We start from the raw sequence: 25,121 nt of genomic DNA, 5'->3' as shown, positions 1-25,121 counted from the left end.
AGGGAAGGAAACTGCTGTCTTTCCCTGGTCTGGCCTACATATGACTCAAGACCCATAGCAATGTGGTCAAATCTTATGTCTTCTGTGGGCAATCAATGCTGGCCAGGGATGCCCACATCCCATAAAGGGGTTTTTAAAAAACGCCTCCTTAATGAACGTTCAGGCCCAACCTGAAAGGTGTATATTGGTCCTGGATGGAGTTCTCATGATGGAGAAGAAGACTTTATTTGAAACAATATCAAGCTTCTCTCCTCTCCTCTCACTTTCACAGGAGCTTTCAGTGTTTTTTAAAATTTAATTTATTGCCCAAACCCACTTGCCCTTGAGAAAGTGTTGGGAAGCTGCCTTCTTGAACCACTGCAGTCCTTTTGGTGCAGGTACACCCGCAATGTCCTTAGGGAGGAAATTCCAGGATTTTGACCCAACCACACTGAAGGAATGGTGTTATATTTTCAAGTCAGGATGGTGACTGGCTTGGAGAGGAACTTGCAACTGGTGGCTTTCCCTGCTGCCCTTGTCCTTCTTGGTGGTAGAGGTGATGGATTAGGAAGGTGCAGTTGGAGAAACCTTGGTGAGTTATTGTTGAACTGCTTGTAGATGGTACACACTACTGTGACTGAGCACAGCAGTCAAGGAGTGAATGTTTGTGGATGTGGTGCCAATATAGTGGGCTTCTTTGTCCTGGATGGTGTCAAGCTTCTTGAGTGTTGTTGGAGCTGCACTCATGCAGGCAAGTGGGTAGTATTCCATCATACTCCTGACTCGTGCCTTGTAGATGGTGGGCACATTTTGGGGAATCAGGAATGAGTTACTTGCTACAGGATTCCTAGCCCCTAATTTGGTCTTCCACATAGCAGTTCAGTTATAATTTAAGTTTACAGTTTAAGTGCCCTTCATTTTAAGAGCTGATATGGTCACCTTTGAAAGGTGGTGTCTACAACCAGCAACCATGTCAGGTGCTCTGCAGACTCCTCTGCTCAGCACATGATCAAGTAGTCCCTGCTTCTCCTATAATTTCTGTTCGTTCCTCACCAACTTCCTGCCCCACCATCAGGCGACTTGGCAAAATTTATATTTAAAATTATGGTCCTTATGGGAAGGCCCTGGTGTAGTTGTAAAGTCATTGGATTAGAAAGCCTCACAGTGTCAGGGACCTCGGTTTGATTCCAGCCCTTGAGCGACTGTCTATATGGAGTTTGCACATTCTCCCTGTGTCTGCGTGGGTTTCTTCTGGGTGCTCCGGTTTCCTCCCACTGTCCAAAAATGTGCAGGTTAGGTGGATTGGCCTTTGCTAAATTGCCCATGGTGTCCAAGGATGTGCAGGCTCGGTCCGTTAGCCATGGGACATGCAGGGTTACAGGGATAGGGTGAGTCCGGATGGGATTCTCTTCGGAGGATCAGTGTGGACTCGATGGGCCAAATGGGCTGCTTCCACACTGTAGGCATTCTATATGAATCTAATCTCAGTAATGGTGACCATGAAGTTATTGCTGTTAAAACCCATCTGGTTTACTAGTGTCCCTTAGGGAAGGAAATCTGCCATCCTTACCTTGTCTGGCCTATGTGTGATTCCAGACCCACAACAATGTGATTGACTCTTGATACTCCTGAAATGGCCCAGCAAAGCCGCTCTGTTGAACGGTTACTATAGGGATGACCTACTAGTGCTGGCTTTAGCAACAACGTCTACATCCACTGTTGATGGCAAAGGGCAGGTGCATGTTACTTTCTTTCCCAGGGAAGTTCCTGCCCTCAGAGGGAGAAATGGGGGGGAGAATTCTTCACTAAAGTTGCCAACTGTGTTTGGATCTGTTCCTGGAAATTTCCTGCTTCCATTTATCTCCCCCACATTCTCACAATTGATCCCTTGACATGGCTCACAGTCAAAGGAATGAACTCTCCACCAGTCGACTGTGTAATGCCTTGCAGCCAGTCCCGCAGCCTTTTATCCTCCAGTTTCTAATTTACATTATTTCTTGGGCAGTCATAAACCCAACCCCGTGGCCCTCACTCCAAGCATTCTTCACCATACATGCTTCCTGTGGGCTGAAGTGGTGAAGGGGTTAATCTTTCCATCTGCACTCAGGGATTACCCCTGCACACTCCGTCTCCTCTCCCCCCCACCCCTTCCATTCACAGCTGCCAGTGATCTAACAGAGGCGTGACAGAATAGCTGCCTCAAGTCACGGTGGGAGGCGAGGCACAGCAGGCCCTGTTGTCATTCAGTCCAGCCTGGCCTGGTTCCAACCAGTGTCTCAGATATCGGCACTGACGCCTGCCACGTACCTCAAGATGATACAGTGATAAAAACAAATGGGAGGTCCCAGTGTGTCCACTCACCCCTCTTAGCAAGAAGATAGCATCAAGCATTCCAGAGAGACTGGGAGAGCATCTCCCTTGTTCGTTTCACAATTAAAAACTAATCTCTTGGGGCAGGGGGGTGGGGCTGAGCCCACGCAGACAAATGAAACAGACTGGAAACACAGTTGGATCTTGGAGAAAAGCTGCTAACAGAGGCAAAAAAATTGGGGTTGCCAACTTTGATTACATTGATTCCCGGAGGTGATTTCATGTCACTCCATCCAGACTGTCAAACAGCTCTTGGCTCATATTTCTATAATTTTTATGAAGTGTTTAAAGGAAGTGAGGGAAAAGAACTCACAATTCATTGTAAATGAGATTTCCCTCAATTGCTTGAACATGTCAAGCAGGTCAGTCTTTTAGAGCTTGCAACACAGCCTCATTCCCAAAGATTTAAGACCAATCCTAATATTTCTTCATTTGAATCCCTCAATTAGACTCCAGACTGTAACTTACCGCTGGGTATCCATTATTCTGTATATAAACCAACTGAACCCCTCAATTAGATTCTAGTCTGTAACTAACTCCCGGGTATCCATTATTCGATATATAAACCATCTGAACACCCTGATTAGAATCCAGTTTGTAACTCATTCCCAGATATCCGTTATTCTATATATAAATCATCTGAACCCCCACAATTAGTTTCCACTTTGTAACTCAGTCCTGGATATCCATGATTCTATATAGGAACCATCTGAACCCCTCAATTCGACTCTAGTCTGTAACTCACTCCTGGGTATCCATTATTCTATATATAAACCATCTGAACTCCTTGTTTAGATTCCAGTCTGAAACTCACTCCCAGGCATCTATTATTCTATCTATAAAGCATTGTCTTAGAACTTCCACTATTGTCCGCATTTGTTTTTCGGTCTAGCCTTTCTAGTGTTGAGAGTCTTGCTTTGATTAATTCCTTTGAATAGTTTCTTTATGTATGCAATTAATTACAATGTTGATTTCCAGAGTGAGGCTGGCATGATTTATTGAAAAGGTTTACCGACTTGACGCAAACCCAAGCTATGCAAACACCTCACCCGTGAGTCATCACTCATCTTTACATTCCTTTGATGAGAAATGCGTTCATACTCTTGGCCTTACCGTCAATGCCTTATAAAATGCTGCTGATTTTCTCTTTCAACCTTAGTGACATATATTTCAAAGGCTGTGTTGCAAGCTCTGAATATTCCATGTTTGCATTCTTGCAGCTTGTGAATAAAAGTGACCCACTGGTGACATTAACTTCCTGCATCACTGCTGCAGCAATTGTTTCATTCACTGCCCTGCTGCCCCAGCAAAGTGCTGAGCTGGACACGGAAGGAGGCAGCATGTAAACAGAGAACAAGGAAGAGTGAGGGGGCAGAGAGAAGGCAGTGAGTGGAATGGGGTGAAAGGTCAGGATCTGAACCTGACAATGCAGAGATGCCCACAGTCAGGGTTGTGCCGTTGTTTCTTACCCACTTATATGGGCTGTGATGGCAGGGGATTGGCAGAGTCAGAATGTCCCTTTGTGTCTCCCAAATAAACCAGTTATTTTCTTATCAACCTGAGCGTTAAAGTTGATGTCCGTACTTCTCTCATGTATTTCTCTCCCTCTTTCCAACACTCTAAATCCTTTGTCTCTAGCATCTCCTTCTCTCTCTGCCTATCCTCCCTTTGCATCTTTTTCTCTGTCTTTCTTTCTCATTCTGTTTGTCACTTCTCCTTCCCCTCTGTTATTTCTTCCTGTCTGTCATTCATTTTCTTCACCATTTTCTCTCTCTCTACCTCGATCTCTTTCTCACTCGTTCTTATTGTGTGTCTCTGTCCTGTTTTTCCTCTACCCTTCCTATCTCTACTTTACACCAGGGACTACACTTCAGGACTGAACATTTTGAAGTACAGCACTTGAGGTGGAGGTGCCAATTCACAACCGACACCAATCATGCCCACTTTCCAAGGAAAGGATGTGATTCCCATTGGGAATTGGAGTACTGTGGGAACGTACCCCTCCCAAAGTCTCACATTCACTGACCCCACAGGGAAAGGTTACTAGCTGACTCAACACAGCATTAAGAGCAGTCACAGGATTGCCTGGTCTCCAATAGAAGATAATGAGTTCAAACAATGGAGGAACAGCTGCAATGTCGGAGGTTCAGTCTTTCCAATGAGACATTAAACCAAGGCTCTTGCTGGACCCTCAGGTGGATGTAACAATCTCCTGGCACAATTAAAAGACCCGGGGAAGTTTACTCCAGTGCCATGACCAATATCATTCCTCAATCAACAACATTAGAAGACAGAAGATTATTAGCTTATTGCTGTTAGTGGGAACTTGCTGGGTGTAAACTATGCAAACATTTGTCACGTTGCAGTTGTGACCACATCACAACGGTTTTTGGCCATAAAATGCAGTGGGACGTCTTGCATTTGCGAAAGATATTCGATAAATGCCAATCTTTATGTGAATGAATAGATGATTTTATTGTCACATGTATTATACAGTGAGAAAAACAGTAAACCACAGTGAAAATCTTTTCCACTGTCACCATGACCCAGAGTCAATTTGAATAATTTTAAGAATAAGAAAGAAAGTGGAAAGATATAGCTTGAAGAGAGTCCATCAGTCCTGAGCCAGCTCATCATCAACAACACCTGCGCCATCATCCGTCCTGTACCGCCACACCGCTGTCGACACCGGAACCAACCAACGCTGGAATTGCCACTCTTCAGGTGCTTTCTTTCACCGCTGGGCCGATTCTCCTCCACCACCACCTCGCCGCCGCCTGCTCCCTAACCACCAACGTTAGGTTTGCATCTCTCGCTGCTGATCCTACCTCATCGATGTCGCTGTGATGCCCTTTGCTGCCACCAGCGCCAGATCCAACCAACGTTGATGTCACCGATCCTCTTTCACCGTTGGGCCCACCTCACCGATGTCGCCTTAGCCAATGTAGCAGCTGCCGATTCTGATGCCAGGTCCCATGCTCACCCCAGAAAAGTAAGTAGGGGCTCACTCGACTCTCTGCTGGGATTCCTCCAATTGCCATTTAAGCTCAGGACAAGAGATAAGTAAAGGAGAATGGTCGGGTAGTGGGCAGTGTTGCCGAACAAAAAGACCTTGGGGTGCATGTTCATAGTTCCTTGAAAGTGGGGTTGCAGGAACACAGGGTAGTGAAGAAGGCGTTTGATACGCTTGCCTTCATTAGTTGGTGCATTGAGTTAGAATATCATGTTACAATTGTACAGGACATTGGTTAGGCCACTTTTAGAATATTGCATTTAATTCTGGTCTCCCTGCAATGGGAAAGATGTTTTTAAATTTGAAAGGGTTCAGAAAAGATTTACAAGGATGTTGCCAGGGTTGAATGGTTGAGCTACAGAAAGAGAGTGGATAGGCTGGGGCTATTTTCCCTGGAGCGTTGGAGGTTGAGGGGTGACATTCTCGAGGTTTATAGAATCATGAGGGACATGGATAGGGTGAATAGACAGGTGTTTTTTCTCAATGTAGGGGCGTCCAAAACTAGAGGGCATAGGTTTAAGGTGAGTGGGGAAAGATTTAGAAGGGACCTAAGGGGCAACTTATTCACGCAGAAGGTGGTGCATGTACGGTATGAACTGCCAGGGAAAATGGTGGAGGCTGGTACAATTATAACATTAAAAGGCATCTGGATGGGTACATGAATAGGAAGGGTTCAGAGGGATATGGGCCAAATGCTGGCAAATGGGACTAGATTAAGTTGGGATTAATTTAGGGTCTGTTTCCAACCTGTACAGCTCTATGAGAAGAAAAATTCAAGAAATGAGAAAGACAAGAAAAGCAGTTGGAGCAGACACTTGTTGTGAATTGGTGGTGCCTTGGCTGGGGGAGCAAAAAAAAGTCAGTTTTCTATTGCCTCCAGTCAAGTGTGAGTTGCTTTGTTAGCCACTGCCAGTCAATAATGACCACTTTTTTTTTCAGTACAATGTAATGTTCCACTTCGAGCTGGTGTACTTTGTCTCCGCCTTTGTCCCCTCTGAGAGTGCTCTTGGTCAGCTCCCCAGTGCTCAGTGGCCTGGATTTCCTGGGAGCTGATGGCACTGTGCTTGTTGTAATGAGCCAGGCGGGGAAGCTTCCCTGCAATGAACTCGAAAATATGGTCAACAAGAGAGTTCATGATGTTCATGGCTTCAGAGGAGATGCCGGTGTCAGGGTGAACCTGCTTCATCACTTTGTGACGTGGATGATGTAATTTTCTTTCCTGGACTTTCTCCTCTTCTTGTCACTCTTCTCTGGCGTCCTTTTCAGTGGTTTCTTGGCAGCTTATCCTTGCTTTTTCTCAACCATGGTGTGGAGGTGCTGGTGTTGGACTGCGTTGGACAAGGTTTAATGAAGGAGCAACGCTCTGAAAGCCAGTATTTTCAAATAAACCTGCTGGACTATAACCTGGTGTCGTGTGATTTTTCACCTCAACCATGGTTACAGTCAACTTCAGACACAGTCACTGAACTTTATCATTTCAATTAGTGTTGTGGCTCCTTCTGCCACCTGCTGGTCAAGCCTAATATCAACCACCAATATACTGTAAGATACTCAACTGCGCTGCTCGTGTAAAACTGATTAAAAGTTCAGCAGTAAAATCCGTGTTTATACAATTGATTCCAATTATAAAAAAACATATCATGCAAGAATAACCAGACAATCATGGACTCCAAGCTGAAGAATGAGATATTAGGAGGGTTGACCAATAGCTTACTCAAATTGGGGATAGTAAGAACTGCCGATGCTGGAGTCAGAGATAATACAGTGTGGAGCTGGAGGAACACAGCAGGCCAGGCAGCATCAGAGGAGCAGGAAAGTTGATGTTTTGGGTCGGGAACAGGAGGTTAGGGAAGGAATGGAAAAAGAAGTGAGTTAGACAGCTCAGGGAACATCTGCAAATGTTGGGGAATACACAAGAGGCTAGTCATTGAGTGTGTTTGTGTTGGAGATAGAGGGGCGAAGCCATGAATTAAGGAAGACTTGCATTGTATAGCACCTTTCACAGCTTCACGCTGATCCCCAAAGTTTTTTATAAACAATAAAGTACTTCTGAAATGCTGTCACTGTTAGTATTATTCTTCTCGGGATCAAGATTGACTTGCCTCCACTCTGCTTTGATGGGTTCTGAGATGGCTGATAAGTTACAGACTCTGCTATGGGCTGAGCACTTGGTGCTTTGGGTTTTGGGTATATGAATTGTTGGGAGATTAGTGAGGTATGACACCTCAATGTCACCTTTGTGTGTTCCCAGCAAGGTCTCTCAACATAGTCTCTTCTTCCAGAAAAAAAAACTAGTCTGTTTTGGTTGGTCACAAGCTAAGGTCTCCCATGAGTTGGCCAGGAATTTTGGCCACTTCAAGAACCTTTTGAAGACATTTCTCAAGTATTTAAGAGTATAAAGACTTCCCAGTAGGGCAATTGTTTTGCATGTCTGGTCTCAAGCATATGAATGGTAACTCCAACCAAATGGCCCTCGTTTTGAGTGATTGGTGCCTCAACGCTGGGTGGCTAATGTTGTGCCTTTATTTAAGAAAGGCTATGAGGAGAAGACTGGGAACTATAGACCAATGAATCTGACATGGTGGTGGGTAAGGCAGGATTTACATGCATTTCAAGAGGCAAGGACTGATTAGGAATTGTCAGCGTGGCTTTGTGCGAAGAAAATAGTCTCTCACAAACTTTATTGAGTATTTCGAGGAAGTAACCAAAGACGATTGAACAAGGCAGATCGGTAGACACTGTTTACATGGATTTTACAATGGGTTGATTGTGGTAGCACCCATGTGATAACAAGGCCTGGTGTGTGAGGTTTGGGGTAAGGACATGGATGAAAGTGCTCAGCCTTAAAATAATTGAACTTGATGTTGAGTTTTGATGGTTGTAGGGTCCCCAAGTGGCAAATGAGTCACTGTTATTCCAACTTACGCTGCGCTTCACTCAAGCACTGCAGCAAACCCGAGATAGCGATGTTGGACAGGAAATAGTGATGTGTTGAATTGGCAGGCAACAGGGTTCAGGGTCAGTTTTGCAGATGGAACAAAGGTGTTCTGCGAAGTGGTTGCCCCAGTGTAGAGGAGAAACGCACTGTGAATAGTGAATACAGTGGACAACACTGAGTGAAGTGCAGGTAAATCACTGCTTCACCTTGAAAGTATGTTTGAGGCCTTGGGTAGTGAGAGGGGAAGAAGTAAATGGGCAGATGTTACACATTCTGCGATATCATGGGAAGGTGCCATGGGTTTTTTTTTGTTCATTCATGGGATGAGGGTGTTATCAGCTAGGCCAGCATTTATTGCCCATCCCTAATTGATGCCCAGTTTTTAAAAGTCAACCACATTGCTGTGGGTCTGGAGTCACATGTAGGCCAGACTAGGTAAGTATGGCAGTTTCCTTCCCTAAAGGACATTAGTGAACCAGGTGACTGTGGGGAAGCATTGGGAGTGGAGGAGGAGTGGACCAGGATGTCCTGGAGGGTACCGTCCCTGTGGAAGGCTGACAAGGGAGGGGAGGAGAATATGTGTCTAGTAGTGGCCTCTCACTGGAGGTGGCAGAAATGATGGCTAATGATCCTTTGGTTGTGGATATTGGTGGGGTAGTTATTTACTGGTTGACATTATTGCTGTTGTAGAAGGGAAGCAGTGAGGGCTGTAGTGATTGTAATGAGGTCAGTCAGCCGGATCTCACAGAATATGAGTTCCCTGATTGGGGATGTTAACCTGTTCCAATCAGGGAACCCTGGCTGACGGATAAAAAGAGGAATGTTAGAGATTCTGTCACTCTGAGACCTAACTCTGCAGAGGCAGTACTGGAGTCAAGGACTACTCATGTGTAAATAAAGGGTGATTTGGTGATAGGGTACTGGCCTCTGTGGAGTTATTTCAGTGGCAATAGAAGTAAATCATGATCCTGAAGAAAATCTCTTGTAATGGTCGTCTTTGAGTTGGGGTAAGTATTTCTTACATCATGCCTTTATTTGGGAAGCTTGACTTGATTGACCTTGCCGTTGAGGACTGGGTCCATAATGTGGAAAGAATGCGTTATGGTTTCCAGGCAAATGACATTGTGGCAGCCAATAAGCAATGAATGATTCTCCTGACAGCCTGTGAAGCCACAGCTTTTTCTGTTATTAGAAGCCTACCCTTTCCCTGAGGCCTCAGATACTAAAACCTTTCAACAGTTGAAAGACATAGTTAAGGAATAGAGAGTGGTTTGTGTGTGGATTGACCTGCCAGAGGAAGTGGTGGATGCAGGAACAGTTACAACATTTAAAAGGCACTTGGGTAAGTACATGATAAAGGAAAGATTTTGGAGGGATATGGGCCAAACGCAAGCAAGTGGGACTAGTTCCGTTTAACATGGTCAGCATGGACTTGTTGGACCGACAGTCTGTTTCCATGCTGTATGACTCTGTGACAGCTGAGCGTAGGAGAGAATGGGAGGCTGTGCTGAAAGCAATCCATGTAATTTGATAAAAGACTGAGACTGGATCAGAATGAGTTGGTTGTGCTGGAAACAACTCGTATATTGACAGGACCAGTGTGTGGGGGTGGGTAAAAAACATTGAGGAACAGAATCAGGCTCTAAAGTTATTGAATTTGATGTTGTGTCCTACAGGCTGCAAGGTCTCAAGCAGAAAATAAGATGCTGTTCTTTGAGCTTTTGCTGAGGCTTGCTGGAATGCTCAGCAGGCCTGCAACGGAAATGTTGTACAGGGAACACAGTGGTGTGTTGAAGTGGTAGGTAAGTGGAAGTTTGAGATCATTTTTATGCACAGAATATAGGTGTTCTTCAAAACTGTCACTCAGTCTGCGTTTTGTCTCCACAATATAGAGGAGACCACACTATGAACAGCAAAGTACATTGAATATATATTAAATCGTTGCTTCACCTGGAAACTATGCATGGGGCCTTGGATAGTGAGGAAGGAAGAAGTAAATGGGTAGCTGTTATGCCTTCTTTGATTGCATGGTGAGGTGCCGTTGGGTTATGGGGAGGTGTCAGGAGAGGAAGAGTGGACTAGGGGTCCCAGAAGGAACAGTTCCTGTGGAATGCTGACAAGGAAGGGGAGAGGAATATATGGCTGGCTGTGGCATCCTGTTGGAAGTGATAGTAATGGCTACTTATGGTCCATTGCAGGGAAAGGCTGCTAGGGTGTTGAGTGAGGGCTGTATCGCTGTTGTGGGAGGGAAGGGGTGAGGGTAGAAGTGCATGAAATGGGTTGGCGCAGCTAAGTCCCTAGCAAACATGGCAGTGAAGAATCTTTTGTTGAGGAAAATGATGGACATTTTTGAGGCCTCCTATGGAAGTTGGTATGAACAGAACAGATGGATTTTAGAATTTAAATGTAACTTTGACTTATAACAGAGGTAGTGTTGTGATTCAGTTATTGCACTGTCACCTCATTGTCATGAGGTACTGGGTTTCTATTCACCTACAGACTTCAGTAACTAATTTCAATGGCAGTGTTGGAAGAGTGCTGCTCTGTCAGAATGATAGCTAGTGGGCTGAAAGCATAGAATAGGGATAAAGAGTTAAAAACAGAAATTGCTGGAGAATCTCAGCAGGTCTGACAGTGTGTATGGACAGAAACAGAGTCAACATTTTGGATCCAGCGACCCTTCTTCAGAACTGGCTGTAGCTAGGAAAATGTGTTACATATGCTGAAGACAGGAGATAGGGGGAATGGGGGTGGGAGGATAAGGAGTAAAAGTTAGGTGGAAGTGGAGTCCACAGAGCGAAGATAGCAGATGGCAGACAAAGGAATGGATAATAGTGACAAAAATAGAAATTGCTGAAAAAACTCAGCATGTCTGGCAGCATCTGTGGAGAGAAATCAGAATTAATGTGTTGGGTCCAGTGACCATTTTATTTCTGATTTCCAGCATCTGCAGTTCTTTCAGCTTATTGTTTAATGGATAATGGTGAGCCGGGGAGTAAAAAACGGGGATTATTGTGGGTGAAAATATATTGACTGTGATGAAAGCATGTAATGACAAGGTCTGGGGCGTGGGGTGGGTAAAAGACATAGAAGAAGGCACTCAGGCCCTAAATCATTGAACTCAATACTAAGTCCTGAAGGCTGCAGGGTCCCCATGTGTAAAAAGAGTTCCAAAAACAGAACTTGCTGGAAAAACTCAGCAGGTCTGGCCACATAGAACATAGAACATTACAGCGCAGTACAGGCCCTTCAGCCCTCGATGTCGCACCGACCTGTGAAACCAGTCTGAAGCCCATCTAACCTAAACTATTCCATTATCATCCATATGTTTACCCAATGACCATTTAAATGCCCTTAAAGTTGGCGAGTCAACTATTTTTGCAGGCAAGGCATTCCACGCCCTTACTACTCTCTGAGTAAAGAACCTACCTCTGACATCTGTCCTATATCTATCACCCCTCAATTTAAAGCTATGTCCCCTCGTGCTAGCCATCACCTGTTGAGAGAAAGCAGGATCCAGTGACCCTTCTTTAAAAAAATGAGATACTGCTTGCACTGAGCCTCACTTGAACACTCCAGCAGGCCTGCGACAGAAATGTTGACCAGAGAACATGGTGATGTGTTGAAGTTGCAAGCAACTGGAAGCTCGGGTCACTTTTACAGACAAATGTAGGTGTTTCACAAAGCAGTTGCACAGTTTACATTTCATCTCACCATTGTACAAGAGGCCACATTGTGAGCAACATATACAGTAGGCTAGATTGAACGAAGTACAGGTAAATTGCTGCTTCACCTGGAAGACGTGTCTAGGGTCTTGGATAGTGAGGAGGGAGGAAGTAAATTGTCTGGTGTTACACCTTCTGCAATTGCACGATAAGGTACCATGGTATGGGGAGGTGTTAGGGGAGTGAGGGAGGTGTTGGGAGTGGCGGAGTGATCCAAGGTATCCCATAAGGAATGGTTACTGCAGAAGGTTGACAAGGGAGGGGAATATGTGTCTGGTGGTCGCATTCTGCTGGAGGTATTGCCAACGGCAGCTCATGATCCTTTTTGGATGTGGATGTTGGTGGAGTGGAAGGGAACAGAATGGGTGGAGGCAGAAGTGTGGGAAATGGGTCGGACACAACTGAGGGCCCAGTCACTCATGGTGGAGGGGAATCCTTGGTGAAAAAAAGGTGGATATTTCTGAGGCTCCCACCCCTTGCAGAAGGCAGCATCATCAGAACAGATGCAATGGAGGTGGAGAAATTCGGAGAATAGAATGGAGTCTATACAGGAAGCAGTGTGTGAGGATGTATAGTCCAGGTAACTGTGGGAGGCATTGGTTTTGCAATGGATATTGGTGGCCAGCATGTCCCCAGAAATGGAAACAGATATGTTAAGGAAGGGAAGGGAGGAATCAGAGATGGGCCAGGTGAAGGTGAGAGCAGGGTGGAATTTAGAATAGATACAAAAGCATATATACATTTTCCTAGCCACAGTCAGTTCTGAGGGAAGGTCACTGGATCTGAAACATTGACTCTGCTTTCTCCACACAGATGCTGCCAGACTTGATGAGTTTCTCCAGAAATTTCTGTTTTTGTTTCAGATTTCCAGCATCCACAGTTCTTTGTTTTTTGTTTAGGATAAAAGGTCGTTATTTAGAGTTGGAGAGATGCTAAGCACAGTCCTACAAGTGTCAGTGTTGACAGCATTGTTGTTCACAGTTTATGTCAATGACTTAGACTTCATAATCAACAATTACATCTAACTTTTGGATGACAAAAACTTGGGAAGAAAAATCAACAAAGGAAGAGGAAATAAAACAAACGCTGTCAATATTACGTATTCACTAAAAAAGTCTATTGGGAAATTCAGAAGAAATTTGTTTACTTAAGAGTGTGATCGGAATGTGGAACTCACAAGAGGGAGCAGATAAAACAAATGTTATAGATGCGCTGAACTGGAAACTAAATAAGTAAATGAGGGAAAATCTAATGGAGAGTTGTGCTTATAAGAGTTAGATAAGGAAGGATAAACAGAAGCATGGACCAATTGGGTCATTTGGAATGTTTTTGCATTTTCGATGTAATAAACACAAGTTCCTTCCCATTACATCTCTGTGCATTGAAAAGCATAATCCAAACTACCAGAAATTCCATCTTGACCAGTAATGGGTAATTTGGAAAAACAGCTCATGTTCAACCAGGATCCATTGGGGATGATGGAGAGAATCCTCTGGCAGGATTGAAGATAAATCTGGAAACCCTACTTGGACCTGTTGAGCAAGTAATTAAGGTAATTTAAAAATTAGAATTATGAGTTGCCTTAACCTCCTGGATTTCCCAGCCACAGTACCAGTTTTGCAATCCGCTTTTTGATTTCCACTCTGAAAAGAGCCCATTTGTTCTTACTCTCTGTTTCCTGTCCAGTAATTCTCAATTCATGCCAATAATTTATCACCAACTCTGTGAGCATTGATTTTGCACAATAACATCTTATGTGGGACTTCTTCAAAAGCCATTGAAAAGCATTTATTTCCTTGCTCTCATTGTTTAACATGATCGACTGCTGGAAGGCCCTTCACCTGATTCACCTTCCCTGTTGCCAGCCTTCACGACATCAAGAGAGCAGCTTATACAACTCTACCATCCACCACTCTCTCTGCTGAGGGACTAGAACAGAGGTCACATCAGCTTGGGCTTAAGAGTGGCAAGTAACATTTGCACCATAAATATGTAAGGCAATGACTATCTCCAATAGGTGAGAACCCAACCACTGCTCCTTGGACCATCAATGACGTCAACATCACTGAAACCACTACTATCAATAATCAGGGGGTTACCATTGAGCAGATTGTGAACTAAACTAACCATGTACATACTGTGACTGCAAGAGCACCTCAAAGGTTAGGAATCCTTCAGCAAGTGATGTACTTGCTGATTCACCAAAGCCTGTCCACTAGCTAGAATGCACAAGTTAGGATTGTGATAGAAAATTCCCCACTTGCTTGAATGAGTGCAACTCCAATAACACTCAAGAAGCTTCAAACCACCCAGCAGCCCACTTAATTTGCATCTTATCCACAAAATTCACTCTACACTGATGCTCAGTAACAGTGTACCAGCTACAAATGCACTTTAGGAAATCATTGAAGATCCTTAGACATCTTCCAAACCCACAACCACAACAATTTAGAAGGACAAATGCAGCAGATAATTGGGAACACAACCATCTGCAATGTCCTCTCCAACAAAATCACCACACTGACTTGTGCTTTCTAGATGGTGGACAGGCTTTGGGGAGTCAGCAAATGCATTACTTGCTGCGGGAATTCCTGGCCTTTTAACTACTCTTTCAGTCACAGCATGTATATGGTTGTCTAGTTCAGATTCTGGTCAATGGTAATCCAATGGAATTACATCAATGTTTCTTCACTGTCTCTGGGTCAAAATCCTGGAATTCCTTTGTTAAGGGCATTGTGGGTGTACCTACAGCACATAGACTGCAGTGGTTCAAAAAGGCACCTCACCACCACCTCAACTGCAATTGGGGAAGGGCAATAAATGTGGTTGTTGACTTGCTCGCTGAGCTGGTAAGTTTGTTTGCAGACGATTCATCATCATACTAGGTAACATCATCAGTATGCCTCCAGTGAAGCGTCAGTGTTCTGTCCCGCTTGCTATTTATGTGTCTCAGCTTGCTGGGGTGGCTAGCATCACTAATGGATTTGTTTCTTACTGGTTCGCTATATGGGATCCAGCTCCACAAGTTTGTTAATGGAGTTCCTGTTTGAGTGCTGGGCCTCCAGGAATTCTCGTATGTGTCTTTGCTTGGCTTGTCCTGGATGGCTATGTTGTCGTGGTCGAATTGGTGTTCCTCTTTGTCCATGTATATTGAAATGAGTGATAGTTGGTGTTCATGAATCCTGATGGCTAGTTTCCTTCTGGTTTGCCGTATGTAATGCTTTTAGCAGTCTTTGCATGGTATCTGGTAAATAATGTTGGTTCTGTTAGTTTTGGTTATCAGATCCTTTATTCTCGTCAGCAGATGTCGGAGTGTAGCTGTCGGTTTGTGGGCTACCATGATTCCGAGGGAGTGGCGTAATCTGACAGTCATTTCAGATATGTCCTTAATGTATGGTAGGATGACTAGTGTATCTGGACATGTTGTGTCTTCCTGTTGTGTTCTGTTGCATAGGTATCGGCGGACTACACTTTTTGGGTAGTCATTGTTTCAAAAGACACTGTATAGGTATTCTTCCTCGGCTTTGCATAGCTCCAGGATGCTGCAGTGTGTTTCGGCTTGCTTGAACAGTGTTTACATGCAGCTCCGTTTGTGGGAATTGGGATGATTGCTATTGCAGTTGAGTACCTGATCCATATGGGTGGCCTTCCTGCATATGCTGACCTGGAGCTCATCGTTGGCCTTGTGTTCAACCAAAGTGGCCAGGAAGGGAAGTTTGTTGTTGTTCTCCTCTTCCCTGGTGAATGTTATGCTGGTGAGGATGTTGTTTCTGAGTAGGTGGGTTTCCTCCAGTTTAGAGTGTTTGATAATGACAAAGGTATCATTCACATAGCAGATTCATAGTTTTGGTTGGATGGCGGGAAGTGCTGTCCGTTCCAGTCTTTGCATTATGGCTTCGCTATTAATCCTGATATCGGTGATCCCATGGGTGTTCCACTGATCTGTCTGTATACCTTGCCGTTGAAGGTGAAGTGGGTTGTGAGGCACAGATCCAGTAGTTTGTGGAGTAATTAGTTGTTCACAAACTATTGGATCTGTGCCTCACAACCCACTTCACCTTCAATGGCAAGGTATACAGATAAATCAATGGAACACCCATGGGATCACTGATATTAGGGCAAATAGTGGAAGCTGTAATGCAAAGATTGGAACGGACAGCCCTTTCCACCATCCAACCAAAACTATGGATCCGCTATGTGGATGACACCTTTGTCATCATTAGACTCCCTAAACTGGAGGAAACTCACCTACTCATAAACTACATCCTCACCGGTATAAAATTCACCAGGGAAGTGGAGAACAACAACAGACTTCCCTTCCTTGATGTAATGGTTGAACGTAAGGCCAACAGTGAGCTCTAGACCAGCGTACACAGGAAGGTCACCCATATGGACCAGGTACTCAACTACAATAGCAATCATCTCAATACCCACAAACAGAACTGCATCAAAACTCTGTCGAAGTGAGCTGCAGCACCCTGGAGCTATGCAAAGCCGAGGAAGAATACCTATTCAGTGTCTTTAGAAACAACTGTTATCTGAAAAGCGTAGTCCGCTGATATGTACACAACAGGAAAACACAACACGTCCAGAGGCACTAGTCACCCTACCATACATTAAGGATATATCTGCAATGACCATCAGATTACTCCACTCCCTCGGAATCATGGTAGCCCACAAACCAACAGCTACACTATGACAGCTACTGACGAGAATAAAGGATCCAACAACCAAAACTAACAGAACCAACATTATTTACCAGATACCATGCAAAGACTGCCAAAAACATTACATTGGGAAAACCGGAAGGAAACTAGCTACCAGGATTCACGAACACCAATTAGCTATCAAGAGACATGACCAACGATCACTCATTTCAATATACATGGACAAAGAGGGACACCAATTTGACTGGGACAACTAGCCATCCAGGACAAGCCAAGCAAAGCACGAGAATTCCTGGAGGCCTGGCACTCAAACAGGAACTCATTAACAAACATGTAGAGCTGGACCCCATGCACCAACCGCTAAGAAACAAATCCAGCAGTGATGCCACCCACCTCAGCAAACCAAGACACATAAATAGCAAGCAGGACAGAACACTGACACTTCACCGGAGGCAGGCTGATAATGTTATCTTGTATGGTGACGAAACGTTTGCGAACAGACTTACCAGCTCGGCGAGCAAGTCAACAACCCAAGCTACAAATCTCAAAAATCTTGAAAGGGCGATAAATGCTGACCAGCCAGTGACATCCATGTTCTACGAGTGAATTTGAAAAAACCCACTTGCAACAGTTTTGCTTTGAAGATTATGTCCCCATGCCCTTTAATTCCCCCAACCACTGTCTTCCTATGCCTATGGGTGTCCTTTAGCATTCCAAATATCTTGACCAGAACTCCTCACTGCTAACTCTTTTCTAGTTCCTTCTCTCTTTGACTTTGGACACCCCCCTGAAGCACTCACCTAAATGACTTTTTTCAAAGCCCTTGCCTTGTGCTAGGGACATAGTTTTCAGTGTTTGACCCCATAAACCCTCTCCTCATTCACCCTGCCTTCTCCAATTCAAACTTCCATGGGATCCCATTGTAACTAATCCTCCCCATTGGTCACCTATCATGTCAATACACCTGCTGCCTTGCCTTTTTACCCCAATTAGAAAATGACCCTGCTTCTTCCTTCCCAGTTTGGAAGATGCCAGACCTCCCCCATCAGGAATCCGCAAACTCCTGGATGGTTGGTAACTCTTGTAACTGACACACATACGTCTCTACATCCACACTGTGTGGAATTTCTACATTCTCCCCGTGTATGTGTGGGTTTCCTCTGAGTGCTCCAGTTTCCTCCCACAGTCCAAAGAAATGCAAGTTAGGCGGACTGGCCATGCTAAATTGCCCGTCCTGTATAGAGATGTGGAGGTTAGGTGGATTAGCCAATCGGAAATGCAGTGTTACAGTGATACAGTTGGTGAGGGGGTAGTGTGGGATGCACTTTGGAAGGTCATTGTAGACTTCATGGGCCGAATGGCCTGGTTCCACACTGCAGGGATTCTGTCCAAAGCAATGATCCACATACGTAAACACACAAGAAGCAACACAGCTTTTTTTATTTCAAACTTTTTTTTATTGAAAAAGTATCAGAATAAGAAACTGACAGTCATACGCCAATAGTTCAGGAGGGTGGGGACAGGGTGCTTATTAGCAGGAAGACAAAGAGCCCTGCACCAGTAATGGACAGACACTGAGAGACCGCAAGTCCACACCAATGGGCAAACACAAGACATAAATACATTCAGATGCTCCAGTAATGGCCCTGGGTGCCTCTCACCTTTTCATTCCCACTTCCAACAGCCGTGACTTACCAAGGAGTGTAGCAGATTTTATTTTTTAATTTTTTGTTTGCATAGTTAGTCCCAGTGCAATAGTCCACAGTGTCAGCAGTAAGACATGTCAGAGGGCCCTCGCTAATCAGGTGACATTTAAATACAGTCTAACATCCCGAGTCAGAACTGAGCCAGCAGCAGTGGGACTTTGTACGGCTCACTCCTCTGGCCTTTAGGGATTCCAGACTGTCGTTGCGAAATCCCCAAAGTCTTCTGTTTCCTTCCACAGGTCCTGTAAGTTCATTAATTTTATGAAGTCACTTGCCAATCCCTACTGGAAGTGCAAACACCTTTACTGGAGTACGATTGACAGGGGCCATAAGTCCTTTGACATTCTCCACAAGTGAGCCTAGACTAGTGACTGACTACTCCACTACAGTAAGCATTGTATAGTCAAGATTGCCCACTCAATCCTGTCCTTTTCTAACACACTCACATGTGTGCTCCCAGCTAGGGCAAAGGTAGGGTCACTTGATAATCATCAGAAAACCTGGTCCATGGAGATTTCATCCCTGTTGGCAGTGAGCTAATTGCAACACCACTTGCTGGCTGCAATCAAACTGGGTGAATGGACTGTTCCTGCGCTGTCAATTCTAGGTCCTTCTTGGCTAATGTATCAGTTGCATTTCACTCCTAGCTATTCAAAGTATGACTGGCACATCAATGCCAGCCCTCCCCCACTCCACATCAGTTGGTATTTATCCACTAACAGGCCAGAAGCAAGTGCAGAGACAGGCAACTGTTTAATTTGAGGCTCATTCACAATCAGCCAGCTCAAGGAGCCTGGTAACCATATTCACAGTACATCTCCCTTATGACTATTGGGTAACATTCTCATTTCTGAATCATAAGAACACACAAATTAGGAGCAGTAGACCACTGTATCTCTACAGCCTGCTCTGTCATTTAACAAGATTATGGCTGATCTGGTTGCTTTCCAAATTCATCATTCCCATCTTCCCCAATAACGATGGATTTTTCTGCTAATAAAGAGTCTATATACCTCCATCTTAAAAATATTCAATGATCCCACTTCTACTTCTTTCTGAGGCAGCTAGTTCCAAAGTTACACAACCCTCAGAAAACAGTTCTCATCTCCATCCAAAACAGATGGTCTCTGAATTTGAACAACATCCCCATACTTCTGGACTGACCCACAACAGGAAATATCCTTTCCACACTCACCCTGTCAAGAAGATTCAGAATCTTATATGTTTCAATCAAGTCACCCCTTGCACTTCTAAACTGCACTGTAAACAAGTCAGTCTGTCCAAATATCCTCATTAGACAACCTGCTCATCCCAGTATTAATCTAACGAACCTCCTCTGAACCACTTCCAAAGCATTTATGTCCTTTCTTGAATAAGGAAACAAGGTTGCATATGGCCAGACTATCAGTGACTATGGGGTGGTCAAACCCCACTTCAGAGGTTTGGGCACTAAATTCAGGCTGATAGTCACAGTGCAGCACTGAAAAAGTGAAACAGTATTGCAGGTACTGTCTTCTTGATGTTAAAATAAACTAAGGTCCTGAGATAGATGTGAAAGATCCCAGAGCGCCACCTAAAGAAATGCTGGGAAGTTCTGCGGCAGAACAATCTTTATTCCTCATTCCACACATTTAAATAGCTTATCTGGTAATTACACTGGGCTCTTTGACATTGGGAAATGTGCCATCAAAATGCAAACCTTTCTCTCTCTCGCTCAACACTAAGCAAATCTCATGAGTTAGGCGCACAGCAAAAGCTTCATTCTGATTGCACCCAAAGCAATATTCCATTGCTTACGTCCAGCACCTGATGTGGCCCCATGATGTAATGTCCAGTTTATGTGAAAGCCAGCACTTCTGACATAGTCACAGACTTCAGCACCGGACTGCAGGATTAGGTACTAAACACTTGCGGACTGCTAATTGAACTTCCTTCTCACAATTTAAACAGCAGCTGACATGCGAAGACAGAAGGATTGGTATTCTTGAAGTACCAAAGAAAAGAGCCTTCTGCATCTAAAACTGTTCTTTGAAGTACACAACTTGCAACTCTTTCCTAAGTTCCAGAGGCTGAGACAATCTCCCCATCAATCAAGAGCACTGTCAAATTCACCTCCCCAAGCGGAATGGACAGTGTGCAATCCCACTGCAGCTTGTCAAAACGACAATTCCAGCCACATTTCTCCAAATGTGGTCTAGTCATCATACCTGAATGTTGAATTTATCACTTGCCCAATGTCAGCAAAGTCTGATGATCATTTTTAATCCCCTTGCACCTACAATGGAGTACTTTCTCCTTTGATCCAAAGTCACTGACAGCAAGTGTCCTATATCGCTGGGTATTCACAGTAATGAGCACAAGAATAAGTTCAGTGCTAAATCCCCACCCAGAAGGCATTGGTGTCTGGTTGGCTTCCAAGTTCTGGAAGGTTTCATCACATGATCTTAATGGCTCTGCCCCCACTCAAAGTCATTGCTTACCAACATGCCCATTCTCACTGAATCCCATATGCTGTCAAATAAACAGGCCCTTTGGTTAAAAATAAATGTAACATCCTTTAATCTTTCTCCACCGCCGATTGACACTAAGCTCCTGGATTCTCCAGGACAATCCTGAAGAGATAACAATCCTCACCAACGAAGTGAGAGTGGTAGCCACTGATACATTTCCACTTGGTTGTCAACTGGTTCCCTTGTACAAGAATTCCCTGGCCCCTCTGGGAATTAGATATTGTTCTCTCATTACTGCTGCAAACAAACTCTGGATAAATCTATAATGATGTTAAAAAAAATCATGAACTAAAACTGAGGTGGCTTTTAAAACTGATCATAGATCACAACTATTTCAAGGAGAATGGAGGAGTCTGACTCCAATTTGGCAGAAGGCACTGTGTAGAAATTGCCCCCGCTGCAGAGTTTCCATGTCTTGCTGAAGCCTTTATTCAGACAGATCAGCTGCTCTTCTGCATTTCACAGCCTTGTCACCCCAGCTTGGTGAAGATAATAGTAACAGTCTCTGGCAAGCCCAGGAACTCAGCAAAAGAACTCCAGGATACTCGCAGACACTTTGCCATAGAAAATGTTCAAAACAGAATTACTTAAACTCGCTGCAAAGTTTTGGTCTTTTAACTAATACAAATGCAAAGTCCAGCTTACTTGCAGCTTGTACCTGTCCATTCATTGCCCAAATTTGGGATCCTAGCATCGCATCAGATGCTTGGCCTACATGACTTCAGGTGAGTGCCAAATCAATATCTTCCAGCACACACAAGGGACAGACCTGTCACACTTGTGCCCACTGTATTGCGCAGGAAGTGTGTGAGTATCATAAGATGCACGTGAGCAACAGTGAAAGGTCTCCAAACAGGTTGCTGCATAGGTGAGGTGGTGCAAAGCCATAGGATATTTGGCAAAAATCTCCAGGAAGGTGACCAGGGTTTGGTCCTCTCTCCCCTGCCTTCTCAATGGGTCATTGATAGTGAGTCTTGCTTCGGTACAGGCCAAAAGCCAGAAATGCATCTTGGTTCCTTTGATAATGCAAGATCAGGAGTGTTGGAGACAGCTGATGGTTGTGGAAGCTTGATGATAGCCAAGCCTGATCACGAGCCCAAACCCCGACACCCACACCACTCACAGGGTTGCCGACTGTGGTCCCTCCTACCATTGGCCACCCAACCTCGTCCCAATGTCGCACCTGCCTACACCAATTACAAGGAGAACGCTCATCATTTGTCAAATGGCCATCCTTTTTAAAAACTGAAAGAACTGCGGATGTTGTAAATCAGGAACAAAAACAGAGGAAGCGTCACAGGACCTGAAATGTTAACTCTGATTTTTTCTTCACAGATGTTGCCAGGCCTGCTGAGCTTTTCCAGCAACTTCCATTTTTGTGGCCATTCCTTTTATCTTATTTCCAATTTTTTTTCAAATCAGTGGTAAACAAAGGAAAAGTTTTACAAAGTGCAATTTTTGTAATTGCCTCCATTTTACCACTAGGATTTTAATTTTTTTTCATGGAACATGGGTGTCATGGCAAGGCCAGCATTGGGTTACCTGTTCCTAATTTTTAAAACTTCATCCATGGGATGATGGCATTGCTAGCATTAATTGCCCATCGGGCAGTTAACAGTCAACCACATTGCAATGGGTCTGGAATCACATGTAGGCCAGAACAGGTAAGGATGGCAGTTTCCTTCCCGAAGGGACATTAGTGAACCAGCTGGATTTTCCCCCAACAATTGGTGATGGATTCATGGTCATCAGTAAATTCTTAATTCTAGATTTTTACTAAAATCAAAATCAACCATCTGCTGTGGCAGGGTTTGAATCCAGGTCTGCAGGACATTACCTGGATCTCTGGATTAAGAGTCAAGTGATAATGCCACAAGGCCATCACATTCCCATAAATTGCCTTTGAACACAGTGGCTTACTAGGACAATCTGAGGGCAGCAAAGAATCAACCATGTTACTGTTGGGGCTGGAGTCACATGTAAGCCAGACCAAGCAAGGACAGCAGATTTCTTGCCCTAAAAGATATTAGTGAACTAAATGGGTCTTTACATCAATCGATGATAATTTAATGATCGCTGTTATGGAGAATAGCTTTGAACTCCATATTTTATTAATTGAATTCCAATGCCACCGTCTGCCATTGTGGGATTTGCACTCATGTCCGCAGAGCTTGAGCCTGGGCCTCTGAATTACGAGGCCACAGTTCACTTGCAGTACCCTTTAGGGGATTAACCTATAATTCCTGAGGCCACCAGGATAATCCTGGAGGGCTGAGAACCGAAAGTGAGGCAGCAGCCAGGAATGGAAGCTCAGCTGACTGTTTTTCCCACCTCTTATTAAGGATGTGCTCAGTATCTGTAACATAAATGACTGTTTGGCTGCTCTGATTAAAAAGGAGAGCATACTCTATATGCTCACCCAATGTCACGTAGACGCCAACGGGTTTGCAGTGCCTCTCTGTCAACTTCTGTTCAGCCTTGGATTTTTTCCCCTGGAACAGAAGAGCAGAACACAGCCATTCGGCCCCTCAAACCAGTTCTGTTGCCATTCAGTTAGATCATCTGGGCAACTCTAGTTACCCACCTTAATTCTGTTGCCTTGTCCAGCTAAAATTTGATTTATTTCAGTTTTAAAATTTTCAATTAACCCATCGCAATACCTTTCTTAGGGCAAGAGTTTTAGAATCCCTACTACTCTTTGCATGATAAAAACAACAGCAGATGAGAGAACCTTACCACACAGGAGGTAATTCAGTCCATAATGTCTGTGACAGCAATTAAAACAAATTAGTTCCACTTCCTTTGCTTTAACCCCAGAGCCCTGGACTATTTTTCCTTTTCAAGTATATGTCCAGTTCTAATCCAAGTATAGATCTTACTCAGGTATTGAAGAGATACAAATTGAACCATTCAGTCAATGTGTTGAGAGATTACCACAAACTTTAGAACAAGGAGACACAGAGATAGGAACAGAAGAGGGTTGGGTCACAGGCAATATAGATTTAACTACTTTACACAGATAGGAGATAGTGTGGAAAGATCTAAACAAAGATCTGAGGAGGTTTTAGAGCCACTTGGTGTTTGAGATGAACCTCTCGTTCATTCCTGTGCTGAAATGCTGATTAGAGGCAGCTTGGATGGCAGAAATCTTGTGCAGTGCCTCGTAGTAGGGTGGCATGATAACCGTCTCTTGTGGTACTGTGACCCGATCAGTACTGCCCCTACTGAGCTTGGTGAACTGGCACCATGTGAAATTAGCGTACTCTGAATACGGGCATCACCAAGGTGGATGGAGGAACTTCACAGGAGTGTGAGAACTGCCAACTTACCTGATCCCCAACATCGTCCTTTACCGGAGGATAAAGGAAGGAACACTATTCAAAATGGCTGTCTCTAACCAACTGCTCTAAATGGTGATGGGGGGATAACTAAGACAACCCAGTGCTTCTCCCCGTATATCAGTACATTATACATTATGGACACTTCCTACAGTACTTAGTATCAAGCTGCCTAGCATGATACACATTTCCACTTAAAAGATGAATACAGCTCTATATTGGGCTGTGTATTTGATCTGAATGTGTGTTGTTAATTTGGCTCCGTTGAGATTATGCACATTTGACCAAAACTCTCTCCTCCTCTAAATGCAGAGTGTACCCACAAATCGCAGGTTTGGAAATGGGTTTCCCCTTGCTGCCTCCTTTCTCTCCACCCCCCCACCCTCAACAACTTTGCCCACATTCATCTATTACTGAAAACAAATAAAATGTTAGAGTTGTTGGTGAGCTGAACAAGGAAAGGTCTCTCAATCTCTTGGTGCTTCTTGTGAGTTGGAGTGAGTAGTTGGCCCCTGCAGATAGGGAGCGAGCGCTGCCAGTCAGCGTCGTGTGGGGAATGCTACAAAGCCTGCTGTTGGCCAACCTCGCTGGGTCCTGAAGGCTCCAACAACAACTCATATCTGTGTAGTGTCTTTCACTGAAAGAAAACCTGCTCGAGGAGTCTTGTCAGATATAATTTGAACTGAGCTGCAAAAAAAAGTGTAATAGGACAGAATTGCTAAACTTTAGTCAAAGAGGTAGGTTCTACGGAGGGTCTCAAAGGAAGAGGCGGCGGTGGAGAGAGATTTGGTGGGGGGGGGGGACTTCATAAACTTAGAGACCGAGCAGCTGATAGTGCAGCTAATGAAGAGGGAGGCGGGGAGAGAGGAGGTGGG

At 44.3% G+C, this 25,121-nt stretch overlaps 1 protein-coding gene across 1 annotated transcript in view; it reads right to left on the bottom strand.

The window, feature by feature from the left end:
• Positions 1-18,628: 18,628 nt before the first annotated feature.
• si:dkey-13p1.4 (transmembrane protein 151B) overlaps positions 18,629-25,121 on the bottom strand; it is a 40,897-nt gene continuing 34,404 nt past the window's right edge. Inside the window, exons 3-4 of the mRNA XM_048600546.1 lie at positions 23,328-23,400; positions 18,629-18,640 (exon numbers count right to left, since the gene is read on the bottom strand). Of these exons, the coding sequence (XP_048456503.1) occupies positions 23,370-23,400 (31 nt within the window). The 3' untranslated portion in view covers positions 18,629-18,640; positions 23,328-23,369. The remainder of the gene's footprint in view (positions 18,641-23,327; positions 23,401-25,121) is intronic.

Source organism: Rhincodon typus, chromosome 8 (assembly GCF_021869965.1).
Source record: "Rhincodon typus isolate 14 chromosome 8, sRhiTyp1.1, whole genome shotgun sequence".
NCBI classification, from domain to species: Eukaryota; Metazoa; Chordata; class Chondrichthyes; order Orectolobiformes; family Rhincodontidae; genus Rhincodon; species Rhincodon typus.
The sequence above is the reverse complement of the archived record's forward strand: the minus strand, read 5'-3'. Positions and strand labels throughout refer to the sequence as shown.